The sequence below is a fragment of the Pseudocercospora fijiensis genome, assembly GCF_000340215.1.
Source record: "Pseudocercospora fijiensis CIRAD86 unplaced genomic scaffold MYCFIscaffold_10, whole genome shotgun sequence".
NCBI lineage: Eukaryota > Fungi > Ascomycota > Dothideomycetes > Mycosphaerellales > Mycosphaerellaceae > Pseudocercospora > Pseudocercospora fijiensis.
In genome coordinates, this window is record NW_006921541.1 from 3,697,064 (window position 1) to 3,713,701 (window position 16,638).

The 16,638-nt window shown below is 46.5% G+C and overlaps 2 protein-coding genes across 2 annotated transcripts; both read right to left on the reverse strand.

Moving 5' to 3' along the window:
• Positions 1-854: 854 nt before the first annotated feature.
• On the reverse strand, positions 855-1,775 carry MYCFIDRAFT_46762 (uncharacterized protein; the record flags this gene model as incomplete). Its single annotated transcript, XM_007933106.1, has 3 exons — positions 855-1,233; positions 1,287-1,617; positions 1,673-1,775. The coding sequence occupies 3 exons, from the start codon at positions 1,773-1,775 to the stop codon at positions 855-857; spliced, it is 813 nt and encodes a 270-aa protein (XP_007931297.1).
• A 697-nt stretch (positions 1,776-2,472) lies between these two features.
• Positions 2,473-5,491, reverse strand: MYCFIDRAFT_89319 (uncharacterized protein; the record flags this gene model as incomplete). The annotated part of the gene is made up of 1 exon (XM_007933681.1): positions 2,473-5,491. The coding sequence occupies one exon, from the start codon at positions 5,489-5,491 to the stop codon at positions 2,501-2,503; it is 2,991 nt and encodes a 996-aa protein (XP_007931872.1). The 3' UTR covers positions 2,473-2,500.
• Between the last annotated feature and the right edge of the window lie 11,147 nt (positions 5,492-16,638).

Here is a 16,638-nt window from a genome sequence, read left to right on the forward strand (position 1 = left end):
TCGCAGCTTGGGTCCTATCATTTCAACACTCTCTGCTCGATTCTGCTCGGCTCTTCTAAACATGGATCGCTGGCTCGGGGGAGTGCGAGGCTGCTTTGGCACGTGTCTGTGATGATTGTGCCTGTTTCAGCCACCATATTGTAGTAGTCTTATCGATCTCGCTACATCGTCGCTCCACTCGATTGGGACAAGCACTGCAGGGCTAGAACGATGCTTTGTATTCTTGTCGGCATGGCTCGTGTCACTATTCTCTTCGGCATGAAAGTTAGGCCACTACTTGTCTTCTAGCTTCTTTATCACTCGATCGAGCGACATATGCCATATTCTAACGCTCAAATCTGGAGTGACTTCCTTCAACGAGACGATCCCCTTTCAGAACAAGTTTCGATGATGTGAATTACTGCAATAGAGTGAGAGAAGTCAGCTTGGCACAAGACTTTGCCTCATACTCTGCCTTCTCGCAGCATCCCATTTCAAGGTGTCTATTTACATGGCGTCATTCTGTCGTAGACACCATTCATACACGTTGTAGCTTTCTGTCCAGTCCCTTCGCATTCAACCCATAACTCTCCTAAACGATTTCCCAAACGCCATCAGGATGCCGCTGTCTGAAGCAACGCTATGCAAAGAGCCTCAAACTCGTTCTTCGCTCTCGGCTCGGGTATCGTGCAAGACACGCCTTTTGTATGACTCCCACCCCAAGAGACTTCGTGGTTTCCGGTCAGCGTCACGTCACTCAATTCGTCCGGCCTTCTCTGCTCATCTTTGAGCTTCCTCGTCCTTCCAGGCCCAGACTGCGAGTAGATCGTGCGTCTGCCAATGGTATCTTATCCATGACATCCTCCGTCCTTTCATCACTCGTCCGTCAATTTGTCCAACAGGTGTATGCTGAGAATCATCACCAACAGTCCAACTGTTACAATGATCAATAGTGCGAATCCAAACCAACCCAGCACCATAGCACTGGTGCCGACTCCACTCTTCACTGAGCCGTTCCCAAGGTCTTGTGCCACCTGTGCCGCTGCGACGGATGCCGTGTGTTGCCAGAGGACACTGACGAGGACGAAGATGGATGCGATAAATATGAGTGCCAAGGCGACTTGCGAGACGGGTCGGGATGGGAAAGGCTTGATATCGATGTCGGATCCAGTTCGGGCGTCGTGCTCCTCGTGCCAGCCAGGGAAGGTTGCAAGGAGAAGGAAGGTGATGAATGCGAGGACGATTGCGATGATTCTGTGAAGAATTAAGCTTGTTGCTCCGGGTTCAGGAAGACTGTAGTGACCTACAGCAAGTATGGGAAGACGACAGAATTTTTGAAGGTGTTGGCCACCCAGATCAGATTCAGAGGATCCTGATCGATGGAGATCTGTTCGGCGAGGAGTGTGGCGTTATTCGAGCACAGAAAACTTCCTCCGCCATCTGCGTTGACGCAAAGTCCAAAGTATCCCACTCTCACTTCGAGGTGTGTTTCGCCGACGATATTCGCAATGGCTGCCGTGACTCCGGGATTGACTTGAGTCGGATTGTATGTCGGCGTGTACCTGTGATAGTAGAAGGATATGAGGAAGATGCTTGGTATTAGAGGTGACGAAGAGGAACATCCTGCGAGTAGAAGTGCTGTTTCACATGTCAGTGAGGGGCAAGTCAAAGTAATTGATTTAGGGAGACTGACATAGAAAGATGATTGCTATTGCAATCAGTATCATCAAGACATGATGGTATCCCAAGAAGGGTATCAGCCGCTGGATGCCGACGGCGAACCGTACGTTCGGCATGGTAGAAACGGTCTACCGGCTGTCTGGATGATAGATCTTGGGAATGAGGTCGCTTGCTCCAGCGGCCCAGTGGCCGTGGAGTCGGTGAGGTGTGGAATGCAGCAGCCGTGTATTGCTTGGTGGGCGGAACGAATGCTCGTGGTGAGATATTTGACTGCTGGAATGTGTCGAGGGATGGATGGTATGTAAAATGTTCGGTAGAGTTTGGATTCGAGGTTCGGCAGCTGCGAAGGCGTGTTTTGGTCAATTGGTGCGCAGAACAATGCGATCGGTTGTGGAAGTTGTCGGAGGGAGATGAGAAGCTTAGCTCGAGATTGATCAGACTGTCCTCCTACTGCCGCCGTCTGTACACCCTCGTCGTCGCTGAAATCATGGTGGCAGTCGGTGGCTAGCAAAGGTGGCTGGCTGTATGTTTACCATGACGCCAATGGTAGGGCCGGGCAACGTGCCAAGCTTTGCGGGCTCGGCGCCTCCCGGCTTCCGTCTCCCGCTTCCCGCCGCCCCACAATTTCTCCGGCCCAGCACTTTGAGTGAACATGTTTCCGCCTCTCCCCAGAACATCACAAGTCCAGTTTCTACGCATATCATGAGAATCTACTGAGTAAATTACCAGCAATTCTACCTCCTTCCTTCTGAGCCGACATGGCGTCCAGAAGCTATGATGCACCTCATCAACAGGAATGGAGAATAAAGCAGACAGCTGTGCGAATGCATAGATGCTCTGTCTACTTCCGAAAAGGGCTCGAAGTAAACTTCTTATCCTGACAATAAATCTCTACTTCCTTCTCATCAGGCCAGCCACCCCATTCCCCGACATCTTCCACGACTTCGCGGACGGCAGTAACGATCTCTTCACTCGCAGACGCGCGGAATTGTGCAAGCAGTTTCAAAGCACGATCAGCATGTACCTGATACCGAATTGACAGCTTGTATGGTTCTGGCTCTGGTTCTGAAGTTGGCAAAGGTGCGCGGGAGTCTGCTTCGAGAGGTGCGTATGTTGCAGCATCAAGGGGTGGTGGCTTGGATACATCCGCCTCTTCCTTTGGTCTGTCGTTTGGAAGCCAGCTACGCTCCAGGAAGACTCTGAGTGCCACGATCGTCCTTCTCATGGCCATTTCTCCGCCTCGATCTTGGCTTTTGCGGATGGCCAGCTCGTCTCCATGTTGGCGCATAAATTGCGTGAGGTCCAGGAGTCCGTCATAATATCCCAGCCAGCCTAGAGCACGGACGTATGCGTGCAAGGCATAAGGTGAGGGTGTTGTGAGTAGGCGAGGAAGGCCGGGCACTGCCAATGTATCGCCTTCATCCTGTAACGGAGAGACAAGCCGCAAGAATTCTTCCTGACAAGCAATTTTTGGATGTCGTCTCTGACGCTCATTCGGGGAGTCCTGAAGAAGTAGGCGAATATTGAAATATCGGCGGTCGTGAAGGTTCCCGATAAGCTGTCCGTTTTCTACAGCAATCCATACAGCCACTGCGAAGTTCTCCACGGCTCGGCAAAAGCTGTAAAAAGTACCTGAATCGGGATCGATGTGGTGGTCGCGCTGCCAGTCGAGCACTTTCAGAGCAAGTTGGTAGGCAATCACTGCGCCATGGCATTGCAGAAGATCCGAGGAAAGGGGGGCATCATGGTTGGCGACAGCATTCTTTTCGTCGACATTGAGTTTTGACATTTGCTGCAAGTTGTCCTCGCGAGTCAGGCCCTGCAGGACGACATGATACCATGCTCGGTGCGGATCTTTACGACGGCGAAGTAGCTCGATTGCAGAGACGATGCCAATCTCGTAGTCAGCCTTCAGACCAGTCTCTGGAATCTCTTGTCCACGACCTTTTAAGAGCTTTCCCGAGGGAACGAAGCCCATTCGGGAGTACAGCGTGATGGCAGCTTTGTAGATGGGATCGGAAATCCTTGTCAGATCATGTGTTGATCTCAGGTTGAGAATGCCCTCAATCTCGGGGCATTGAGAGACATGATCTCGCAAATACTGCAGTCCAGACTCTGGCGTACCAGCGTGGCTTACGAAGAAGGCCAGAACGTGTTTCCCCAGCACTGCCCCCCGGGCGCAGATGTGAGAATAGAAGCTGTGCATACTCGGTGGTTTGGTACGCGTATAGGTCCACAAGTGCGTCGATTTCGGCAATGGCGCCACTTCTCTCACATCTCCTGGCAAGACAGGCCAGGCCTTTCCATGGTCATTGCGGTCCTCCTTCACTTCCTCCTTATGCGACCTTCTCTCTTCTTCGCGAAGCTTCTCCGCAGTCGCGAGGTATATGTCCTGATCGTGCGGCAGTGCCCACTCTTCCCAAGCGAGGTAGCACGCCCAGGCTTCCTGGACTGTCCTCGTTGTTTCAATGCGGGCAGCCCATGCGCTCGTTCGCGAGTCCCGAGTCGTGCGAGTTTGTATCGTCGGCGTGCCGTCGACATCCCATCCAGCAAAGATCTGAGCATTGCGTTCCCACTCTTCAGGCGCATAACCGGCTTCTCTCATGCGCGCAAGAGTTCTTGCTGCTTTCGATTGACCATAATTCTCGACATCTATGAACTCGTCCATTGCTGTGCGATCGACTTTCCAAGGTGGCCAGGCGTGTGACTTGAGCTCGGCCCACTGCTGATCCTCGTGAGTCTTTCTTTGCGCCAACTGAATTCTGATCACTGCTCTGTAGCCTTCGCGGTTGATCTGCATGGATGGCGAGTGCTCTGCCATGAATTGTAGTATTGGCAGCATTGCGGCTTCTTGGTGGTGGTTATCTCTGAATGGGTTCTCTGCCGTTGACATTGAGACAAGCTTCAGGAGCTTGTTCAACTTTCGTGTAGCTGTAGGTAAAGCATCTTCATCGAGCTCAAGTTTTCGATAATGATTGACGACCAGCTCTACAATCGCCGTGAGACTGGATGGCCAGACTTCTCGCGCATGTCGAAGTAGGCCGGCTCCTGCGATGAAGACAGAATCGTCCCGTAAGCCATGCAGGAGCGGTCGTGCATCACTGGGGTCAAAAAGCACGTAGGCAAGCCTGAGCAGTACTCGCAGAGCTTTCGCGCTGACATACAGCCGGTCGACAATACCCATGTATAAGAATAGAGGTATTGGTGTTGTTGTGCTAGACTTCAGCAGCGCCTCGAGCTTCGCTGCTGCTGCGAAAGAATCCGACTCATTCTCGATCTGAGCCCAGGCGACCAAGTGTGTGACATTGTACCGTGCTGCAAGCAGGACCTCCAAGGCATGAGGTGTTGGCTTGTATGACACTTCCCATTCTGCTGCCAATGAATCTCGGTCTGCTTTGCTGCTTTTTACGAAGTCCCTGAAGATACGCTCAAGCGCGCTCATGCGTGCATTTCGATGCTTGTAGGCGCGCTGATCGCTGTACTCGCTCGCATGTAGAAGGAATGCGGGCGCGAGGCTTGCCTCTTCGGCAGTGGGCTCGACGTGGTGGCGGCCGTCAAAATCAACATTGCGTAGACGCTTCGAGGGAGGTGTTGAGGCGGAGCCTTGTGCTGGTAGTCGATCTTCTTCATGGATATCTGGTGGATTGCTGGTCGGAATGGCAGGCTGAATGGCAGAAGGAATGCCAATGCCACTGCCATGCTGCAGGCGGCGTGGATGGCATTGCGGAATGCACGGTTGATATAGAGCCGATGTGCTACGTCGTCTTGGTGAGAGATGGGCCAGCACCTGACGCAGCTGCGTGCCAAGCGGCGTCAGTCGTCCATGTAGCATGCATCAATTCCAATAGCTTTGGTGAGAGTGGAGGTATATCTCGCGTCTCTGTGCTCACATGTACCAGGTAGGGAGGCCCATACATACCAGAGGCTCAATGCGGGGTTTCTTATACCTCTTACCGCTATTACTACCTAATTCTTCGTATTTGACCTTCTACGACTCGCAATATACTCGCTATTAACTCGTAGAATGCCTCTACGTATCGATTTATCGCTATAGAAGGCTTAGATAATATCTTAAGTCTATAGCAGTACTATACGGGAAGCAATCGTATAGTACCTTATATAGGAGACCGGTTGTTAGATATCCCTTAATATACTTAAACGAAGGCTTAAAGAGTAGAATATTAATTATAGCTACTCTACTTACTATTACTAAGTTAACGATATTAAGGTACTAAAGATCCGGGTCGTATATACCTTCTATATTCTACGGTTACCTAATAAAGAGGCGGTTCGAGTACTATAGGCGGATAGGTTTAAGATTAGCTAGTAGAGGTATTAACGGATATATTAAGAGCTTAGATTAAAGAAGGTATTATTAATAGATAGATAGATAGAAGCGGAAGAATAGATAGTAGAGGTCTTATAGGAAGAGCTCGAGAAGTCTATAGTAGAGTCCTTTAGCCGACGGCACCTATATACCTATATTAGGTCTAAATACAATATTATTAGTTATTACGGCAGGTATAGCACGCCGGGCCTAGTATATACTTCGGTAGCACCGTAGATACTTACGTAATACTATACTATTGCCTAACTACTAATCGTCCCTCGTATAACAATTAGTAGCTTCGCTTTAGTTAGATCTAGATCCGTTTAAATAGTACCTAAGTACTAGACGAACGGGCACTTTAAAAAAAAACTAAAAAACCCTACCGCCGCCGCTTAACGCGACCGCGAGGTCCCGTACTAGCGGTGCCGACCTACCTACCTAACTACAACAACTACCTACGCTCGATATAGATACGATTACGACAGTCCTCTAAATTCCGTATATTATCTTCCGTATATATATAGCTATATACCGATAGCCCTCTAATCGACGGCGCCCTATAGCCCTCTAATCGCTAGACTAGGCGGCCCGCCTTCCTTATCTAGGTTTGTTTGCTCTATACTAGTACCTACCGAAGCGGGCACTAGTCGAGGCAAGAGCCTATAAGTACCCTAACAGTTTCCCGACTCTAGTCTAGTCCCTTAACTCTATACTTACCCTATACTTATAAGATTATCGAGCCTACGCTTATTCTACAAATACGCTAGCTTCCGTATACCCCGATTTAGACGCCTACTCGTTAAACATCGCTTTTTGCTTTAAGGAGTTCTTAGCTAACGCCGGTTACGCTAAGTTAGTATACTAGAAGCAAAGAGACCTGCTCGTAGTAGTCGTTACGAAAATTACTACGCATTATTAGCCTCTAGAAGAATATATACTACGAAAACTCTCGGATACTAGAGGCGGTACTACCCTCGGTTTCCCTTAGGATTAGGTAGTTAACCGCTCTTTAGTTACGGTAGTAGCGAAGACGCTACTTGCTCTCTATAACGAACTTGCAGTTTTAGATACGATAGGACCTAACGACTTAGCGGCTCCTACTCCGGAACTAGCACTACCCTTTCTAGATATAGTAGTGTTTATAAGTCTAAGTCCGGACACTAGCCTATAGCTACGTCGCCGTCGGACGATTTTAGTAGCTAGTACGCGACGTATTACGTACGTACGCTATAGGTCCTTACTAATTGTTTTTCCCCTAGGTCTACGAGAACTTAGTACCTTAGAGCTATTACTTACAAGCAGTCCTAATTTGTCCTTACCGGTTTCAGTCGGCCCTAAGCAGTAGAGCCCTAAATAGTAAAGTCCTAAGCAATACGGTCCTAAGCCCGAGTACTAGGATACGGAGTAGTAGAGTCCTAAGTAGCAAGCTCCGGAGCGAGAGAGCCCTAAGCCCGAATAGTAGGAGCTTCTAGCCCCGAGCAGTCTAGAGTCCCTTTCTTTAGGTACTAAGCCTTACTAAGAGTCCTCTCTATTAGGTCCTAAGCTCTAGTATCGAGGTCCTAAGATATAGTAGCAAGTGCCGTTAATTCTACCCGTTTCTACTAAAGATACAGCCGATATGTCCTAAAATATAGACCTAGAATTCTAGCGCACGGACTTAGTATACATAGAACCTAGTATCGAGCGGGACCTATCTCCTCGATAGTAGATATAGCGCCGCCGATCGGTTAACGCTTTCCTAGGTATAGAAGCTAGGCGTCTAGTCGCGGACCGCTAGCGAGTACGTAACGCGGCCGTAGGACTATCCTCCTAGAACTAGCGCAACAGTAAGTAGCTAGCTTACGACAATCCCTAGCTATAACGCCTACGAGAGGGCGCGCTACGTAAAGTCCTAGTACGCGAGAACTAGAACGCCGCTAGCGCTAACGCGGCCGCCGAAGACGCTAACGGCGAAATCCTAAACGCCGCTAACCTAGCCGTCCTACGTAATAAGATACGCTAGCTGTTTAGATAACTATTAAATTAACAAGTTATCTAAATATAGCAACTTAGGGATAGAATTAGGGACGAGATCGACTAGTTACGCTAGAGCATCCCTTTAAGCTTAGTATAAGACAGGCTTAATACCGGGAGAGCTAAACGCCTCGCGCGTATAGGTTTAAATAAATAGGTCCTATAGGAACAAGTCCTATTAGCCCTACTACCTAACCTAGTTAAGGCCTAGCCGTATTAGTTACGCCGTAACGTATAGCGCAATGCCGAGGCTAGAGAACGCCGCTACAGCTAAGGCGGTGCTACTAGTAGAGGCCCTCTAAGCCCGAGCCTAGGTAATTCCGGTACCTAGGGTAGGAACTTTAGCCCTCGAGGTTACCGCGTTAACCCGTACTATATCGACAACTTTTAGTTTAGCCGCTTACCCTATTATAGCCTATAACGTTCTTAGCGCTTAGAGAGGTTTAACCCAATAGATATTAGATACTTCTACCCCGACGCCCTATATATAGACTTAGACGGCTAGGATATCTATACGTATAGTAACAAGGTTACCTTTACCTCGGTATACCTGTTTTTAGACGCGGCTTACGACTACGCGGCAGTTAATTACGCCCGCATAGTACGTACCTAGCTTACTAAGTACCTACGTAAAGCTATATAGTAATAGTTTATCTACGAGCTAACGAGTAATAACCGCGACACTATCCGCGGAGGAGAGGGCATTAAGCGCTAGTATAAGGCACTAAGGGACAAGTTTAGCAGATCTATCGTCGAGGCCTAGGACAAGCTATATACCGAATTCTATATAATATAGAACGTATATAACCGTAGAGCACCCTAGCAATTTATTATAAACTATATCCGCTACGTACGTAAGGCGGGCCTCGAGATAGACCCGAATAGGCCGTACGCCCTCCTCTATTAGGTATAGCTACGATTCGAACTGCGCCTATAGGACAAGCTCGATAAGCCCTTACTAAGCGATACGATTTACACTTTTACGCGAGCCGTAGAAGACAAGTATAAAGTATAGTACCGTAGATATATACAGTCCGACACCTACGGTATAGCGCGAGGCTATAATAGATATAACGGTAAGTTATAGTATCGAAACGCTCGTAATAGCGACCGGTATACCGATTCTTCGGGCGCGTATCGCGATACTTTAGGTCGCGGTTACGCTAGTAGGTTCGACGACCGGTACGCTATAGTAGTACGCGGATATCGCGACAACTTAGGTCGCGGTTACGCCGGCGGCTACGGCGGCGGCTATAGCAATAAGCGCCCTAGAAATAGTAGCTATACTAATTAAAACTAGTATTAGTATCGAGACTAAGGAAACGACAAGCAAGCCCTAGCGGGGGAGGGACGCTAAAAAGAGTACGCTTCTAACTGTAACAACCGAGTAGAGCTACGTAACAATAATCGGGGCTACGAAGCGCGCGGTAGTAAAGGGAACGCTAAGCGTAGACGACGATAAGATAGGGATACGCAAAAGGACGTACGCGATACCTAGGGTTAGTAATAACGCGGCCGTTAAGATAATAATGCCCCGCGTAACTATTACGCTAATAAGTAGGAACTAGAGCCTTAGGGCGAAGATCCTACCCCTATCCTATATCCGAGTTTATACTTACGCCTACGATTAAGCTTACGCTACTCCGCGAGGCTAGTAAGCCCGCACTCCGTACTAATATATTTTAACGACTAGGTAGACATCTACTAGGGATTAGACGACGTAGATAATAACGCCTCTTTATAGAACTCTGTATTAGTATACTATAGCGAAGTTCTACTACTATCGCCCTTCTCTCTATATATTAGCAAGTACCTTCTCCCGGCTATAGAACCCTTCGCTACGATACGGCCTTTAAAGTTCTTATACTTAAATTGCAGCGCGAAATTCGATAGCAACAATCTCTTATAGGACTATAGGCGTACTAAGTACGCTACGGAGCTAACGCCTAAGAGGGATAGCGTAGAGGAGAACGCTAGGCTTATTAAGTCCGCTATATTGCTAAAGATTAAAGGAGGATACGCGTTTCGAGGCTATTATTATCTACGTATAGTCGTACGCCTATAGAAGGACAGTACTAAGTACGCGGTCTGCTTAGATATAGGCGCTATAGTATTACTTATCGACGAGGCCTTCCTACGCTAGATACGCCCGGATATCGAGCGCAAGCGTCTAGTAGCTCTACTAAAGGTTAAAGGCGTAGGATCTACGGATATTAGCGAGTACGTAGATCTCGACTTTTAGGTACCGGGAATCGTTAAGGGCTCTAAGGTTATCGCCTATATACGTTATAAGGTATATATCGTTAAGGAGCTTAGCGCTAAGTTCCTTATAGTAATAGACATTATCGGCCCGGAAGGCATTAAGATTAATATACTATACCGTACGGCAACGATTAATTCCTATAAAAAGGCGAAGATTCTACTACTAGTAGGCCGCAAAGATTAGGTTAAGTTCCGTACGGTTATATACTCTAGCGAGGAGAACGTCGTTCTAGCGCCGTAGGCGGTAACTTCGGTACCTATCTAGTTTAGAATAGACCTTTCTATAGACCGAGACGTAGCCTTCTACCCGCAAAACTAGGAGCTTAAGAACAAGGCCCTAACTATCTACGCCGTAGTAGTAGACGCCGCTATAAATTTCGTATAGGTCCGTAATAATACAGATCGGCTATAAACTCTACTACGATATACAAAGATAGGGTATATACGCGAGTATAACTACTACGGTTACTACTATATCGCGCCTAAAGATTACGGCGTAGCCGGCCTTCCGCTACCGGATATACCGAACCCTACTAAGGAGAAGCAACTTTTTAATAGCGTAACGGCCTACGGTACCGAAGAGTAGGTATAGCGCATCGAGGCTATAGTAAAGAAGTACGAGGAGCTATAGAAGGACAAGGGCACTACTATAGACATTCCTAAGTCCGACTACCTAGAAGTTACGCTAAAGCTAGGCTACGAGAACGATAAAGTTCCTATAGTAGCGTACCTACTCTACGCCTCTAATAAAGAAGTCGTAAACAAGACGTTCGACCTACTATACGCCTAAGGAAAGATATCCTTTACGACTAAGCCTACCTAATTCGGGTTCCTAGTCTTCGTAGTCTAGAAAACGACGATAGTAGATAGTAAGCTAGTCCGTAAAGGACGCGCAGTCGTAGATATTAGGGGCCTAAACAAGATTGCAGTTAAGGATTCTTATCTACTCCCTAGATAGGAAGACATTATTAAGGCATTACGCGGCTCTACGTATATTACGATAGTAGACGCCGTTGCCTTCTTCTACTAATAGGCCGTAGCCGAGAAGGACCGTAGCAAATTTGTAATTAATAGTTACCGCGGCTAGGAATAGATATATATAGCTATTATAGGATTCTTAAATAGTATATAATATGTCTAGCGCTAGCTCGATAAGATCCTTAAGCGATACAAATCCTACTACCGTACTTATATCGACGATATTGTTATTTATTTCCGTACTTTCGAAAAGCACCTAAAGTATCTAGACGCCGTTTTCGAGTGCCTAGCAGGCAAGAAAATCAGTATCGCACCTTATAAGTCGTTCCTCGCATATCTATCTACGAAGCTTTTAGGCTAACGAGTGTTAGGGCTAGGATATACTACTTATAAGGAAAAGGTCTAGGCTATTCTAGACTTAAAATTCCCTACTACGCTAAAGGACATTAAATTTTATTTAGGACTTACTAGATAGCAACGACAGTATATTCTATACTACTCTACGATTACGATGCTATTCGAGAACCGTAAGAAAGAGCTCTTGCGCTTTAGCCTAGCTAATAAGGGCAATAAGCGAAAGCGCTACGTAGCTAGGACCCTAGCCTTCGACGTAGACGAGGCACTAGAAACCGAGTATAAGGCCTTTAATATCCTAAGGCAGATATACCGCGATATTAAGTTCTCCTATTACGCGGACCCTAATCGCCCTATATATATCGACCTAGACGCCTATATAGGAGGATTCGTAGCGGTAGTATACTACGTTAAGGGAGATCTAAAGCCGACTATCGAGAATAGCAAAGCCGTACGCTTCCCGGTAGATTAGGTACAAGTTATTATATACCTTAGCAAAGCCCTTACGGACGTAGAAAAGCGGTACCTAGCTACCGAGCTTAAGGTTAGCGGACTAGTCTAGACAGTACGGAAGGTACGAATAATCCTATAGGCGGTACGTAAGCCGGTATATGTGTTTTCCGACTATATTACGGCCCTAGGCATTACGACAGTAGCGAGCCTAGCGACGACTACGTCTACGAACAAGCTTAACCTCTATCTAGTACGAGCCGGTTAGTACCTCTCTTAGTACCCTAAGCTTAAGGTATACTACCGCCTAGGACGCCTCTATAGAATACTAGACGCCTTAAGCAGGCTCGTAGCGGACCTCGACCGAGCGGCAGATTAGGCATATAATATACTAGATCCCCTAGTATACGACAATCCCGCCCCTACGAATAATATAATCGACGTATACTATATATACCTGTATAAAAGCGAGAGTATAATTTGTTTTTACGCTACGATAGTCGACGAGCACTCTAGTAGAACGTATATATCCGACGAGCCTATAGTCTTCTACTCCGTGCTCGTAGAACTCGCTACCGAATTTAAGGACGACCTAAAGGCGGGATATACTAAAAACCCCTATTAGTCCGCAATCTTAGCTTAGCTAAACGCTATAGAGGAACGCCGCCTACGAGATACTACTAAGAGGACGCTAGATAAGGACGCTAACCCTAATTATAAAGAGGCAGACATTACGGGCGAGGCCGAGTTAAGCCTACTAGGACTCTACTTTTTCTTACGTAACGACCTTATCTATTTTAAGGACGATACTAACGGTAGGGAGAGGCTATACATTCCCCGTTCCCTATATAAAGAAGTTTTCTAAATAGCCTACGATTATTATTACTACGTAGGTTACTACCGTATATACGCTCGTCTATACGCTAGCTTCTATATACGCCGGCTCGGGCGCGAGGTCTCTAAGTATATCGCTTATTGCTCCGAGTGCATCCTAAACTAGACGCTACGCTATCCTCTATATAGTAAATTGCAACCGATTAAATGCTAGCCTATTCTATAGTACGCTATTACTACGGACTAGGTTTACGGCCTGCTACCTAATAAAGACGGCTACAATAGTTTCCTTACTAAGACGTATAAGTACTCTAAGCGCGTTATGCTACGTAAGTATAAATTAACGTAGACAGCGTAGCAGTACGGTAGCGATTAGATCTAAGGATATGTCGAAATAGAACGCAACCTTCCGGCTATTATAATCGGCGACCGGGACCCTATTTAGCTTAGCGAATTTATAAAGGCGGCCTTTAAGAAGTTAGGTATAAGGTTCTTCGTAACGATAGCGTACTATCCCTAGTCGGACGGCTAATCTAAGCGAACTAATTAGACCGTAGAGATCGCGCTCCGATTCTTTACCTCTAATTATTTAGACGCTAATTAGACGGACGCGCTACCGTATATCTAGGCCGAGCTTAATAACGCTAGGAATGCCTCGACTAGAGAGGTACCTAATATTCTAATTTAAGGATTTAAGACAAACCTAGACGCGCTAAACCCCCTTACCGAGCTCTCTACTAAGGACTACTTAGCATTAAGATAGGAGGCATGCGACTAGGTAGCAGACTCTCTTGCGTAGGCGGTAGCGATAATAAAGAACCGATACGACCGCAAGCATCGCCCTATTTCCTTTAAGATAGGCTAAAAGGTACTACTTAAATTATATAAGGGATACCGCCTACTAGGGAACCCTAATCGTAAGCTCTCTATATAGCGTACTAGACTATTTAAGGTGCTACGCCTAGTTAGCAACCTCGCGTACGAGCTCGACCTCCCCCTAGTAATACGTATCTATCCTATAATCTTAGTTTCGTAGCTAGAACTATACCCTAAGGGCTGTAACCTATACGACCGAGAGATACTAGAGCCGGGCCTAGTAGACGAAGCATCCTTCGATAACGACTATCTATACCTAAAAGCGCTATATTACGAGGTCGAAAAGCTCCTCGGACGTAGGATCTTAAGAGGCAAAACACAGTACCTAGTTAAGTAGCGTAGCTATAGTTACGCGTATAACGTTTAGTATAATATCGATAACCTCCGCGACTTAGTAGAACTTGTCTAGGAGTACAACCGCCTCTACCTATAACAAGCGTTACGATAGCAAGCGTTACGTTAGTAAGCGCTATAGCAGTAGGCACCGATAGCGCTATCCCTAAGCGCGCCGTAGTTAATAGTAGGAGAACTATAGGCTCGGCCTTCTTAGAGGCCTAGCTTGCGTAACTCCTAAAGAACGGCTATATAGAAAGTTAACTAAGTAGTACTATACGTAATAATAGGCATCTCTATCGCGGTATATTACGTTATAGCATTATTGTCTATAATTGAATCGTACCCTACTTTACTTTGTTTTAAAACGCAAATAGTTTACTTTATTGTTCTCCCCCCCTATTATCGCTCTAAAGCGCGCGGCGACGCGTCTTATTATTATTATTAACGTAGGACGCGTCCTATTGTCGGACGGGCCGTACTATATATATAAACGGCGCGGCGTAAGCGAGGTAAAGTTTGCGTTATAACAAGCGTAGAACGCCCTAGTAACGCCGCAAATTCTTAGTTGCTACGTATACGTAATATACTAAATTCTCTCCGCTTATTTATTAGTATTACTAACATACTTACTAAGTATACGCCGCCTTAACGACTAGCCCCGATAATACTATCTATCCCTAAAATAGAGCGTACCGAGCGCTACTGTCCGCTAGCGGGCGAGCGCGGCCCTCCTATATAATAGCAATACGCCTATAAAGAAGACGAGCTCTTAGAACTAAGCTAGTAGTAGCTACCTTAGCGTCGCAAGGTTAGCGGCCTACTATTTGCCGTAGTACTACTATAAATCGAGCACTACGAGGACTACGTTAGCTCGCCTAAAAACATCGCGTAGGCGAACCTTAACAAAATCCCTTATAATAAGGTTCCGGTAGAGTTATACCGCGAGCTCGACTAGCCGCTACTAGAAAATATTAGTAACTTTGTTAACGCTACGGTATAGGTACGAATCTATCGTACGCTAGTGCCGCGCCCGCTATTATATAGAAGAACTATACGGGTAAACCCTATTACCTTCGAGGACTTCTTCCTAAAGCACTACGGCTCCGATAGGGCATATATTATACGAATTCGCTTAGTCGACCTCTCCGAACTTAGCTACCTACCTCTGCTACTACTCGACCCTAAAGCTAATCTAAAGGACCGCAATACCTTACGCTGTATCGCTATCTTATTATAGTAGGGCGCTAGTATTAACGGCTACGAGATAGGTAATTACGCTAGCTAGGCTACGTTTTTCGGCCTACCGCAGTTCTATTAGTTCCTAGACGCTAAGCTAGACGTCGCTTAGGACGGCTAGCGATACCGCGTTATTGTCCCCGATCCCTAGTACGCTAAATTGTTCTACGATCTAATAGAGATCCCGGACTAGGTCTGCAACTATAATATCTACTACGCGATCCGGACGCTTACTAAACTCGACCTTACTCTAACGTCTTATAAGGAGAACGGTATGCTCTTCGCGGTACCTTATACTTAGACCGCGTTTTAACTTATAAGCGCCTTAGTTAGCTACGGCTTCGTAAAGAACGCCCTAGATAAGCTATACGAGATCCTTACCGGTATACTAGGCTAGGACGAGACCGAGCTAAACCTTATATCCGTATACGCATAGATTATACAGATCGTAGTACGCACGGTAGATAGACTAGAAGACGAAACGCTAGAGTAGGCCGACGAGCGCCTTAATTAGGCTACAAACTGCTACAACTTGCTAGGCTAGTTCGAGGAGGAATAGAACGTTACCGTAGAAGCGATAGTCTAGTAGTAGACAGCCGCGATATACGTAAAGGCATAAGAAAAGATTATTATACTCGAGCCCGTCGACCTAGTTACGCTTAATAGTACTAAATTACTAGACGCCTACCCTAAGTAACTTGCCGCCTTTGCGCGATTTTAGACGGAATGCCGCTACTAGAAGGAGCGTACCCTAACTTTAGTATACGGCCCTACTAAGATCGTAGAAATAATTAAGCCTAATACCTAGTAGATAAATTACTATAATAATTAAGGATAGGTATAGGGCGATAAGGACCTTCCTTAGCGTCTTAGAGAAGCTAGAAATTAATACTAACATACCTCGGACGCCGTAGTAGTACGCGACGCTACTACACTTAACGCTAATACTAGCGCCGTAGAGTTAGCTACTAAGCGCCCTAAGGGAAAGGCGGCCCTACGCCCTAAGGGATTACCGGTACTCTAGCGATATAAGAAGGAGTTTAAGGACTCTAACGACGCGACGCGTTAGGATACTGTTTTAGTAGAAAAGTAGGAACTAAGAAAGGTAATTATAGGTAAAAAGTAGGACGTAGAAAAGATAGACGTCGATAGCGAGAACGTAATAGAGAAAGAAGAGTAGGAACTAGGAAAAGTAATCGTAGGTAAAAAGTAGGACGTAGAGAAAATAGACGTCGATAGCAAGAACGTAATAGAGAAAGAGTAGTACGAAGGACAGAAACAAAAGGCTATAGAAAAGAATGTCGGTAACG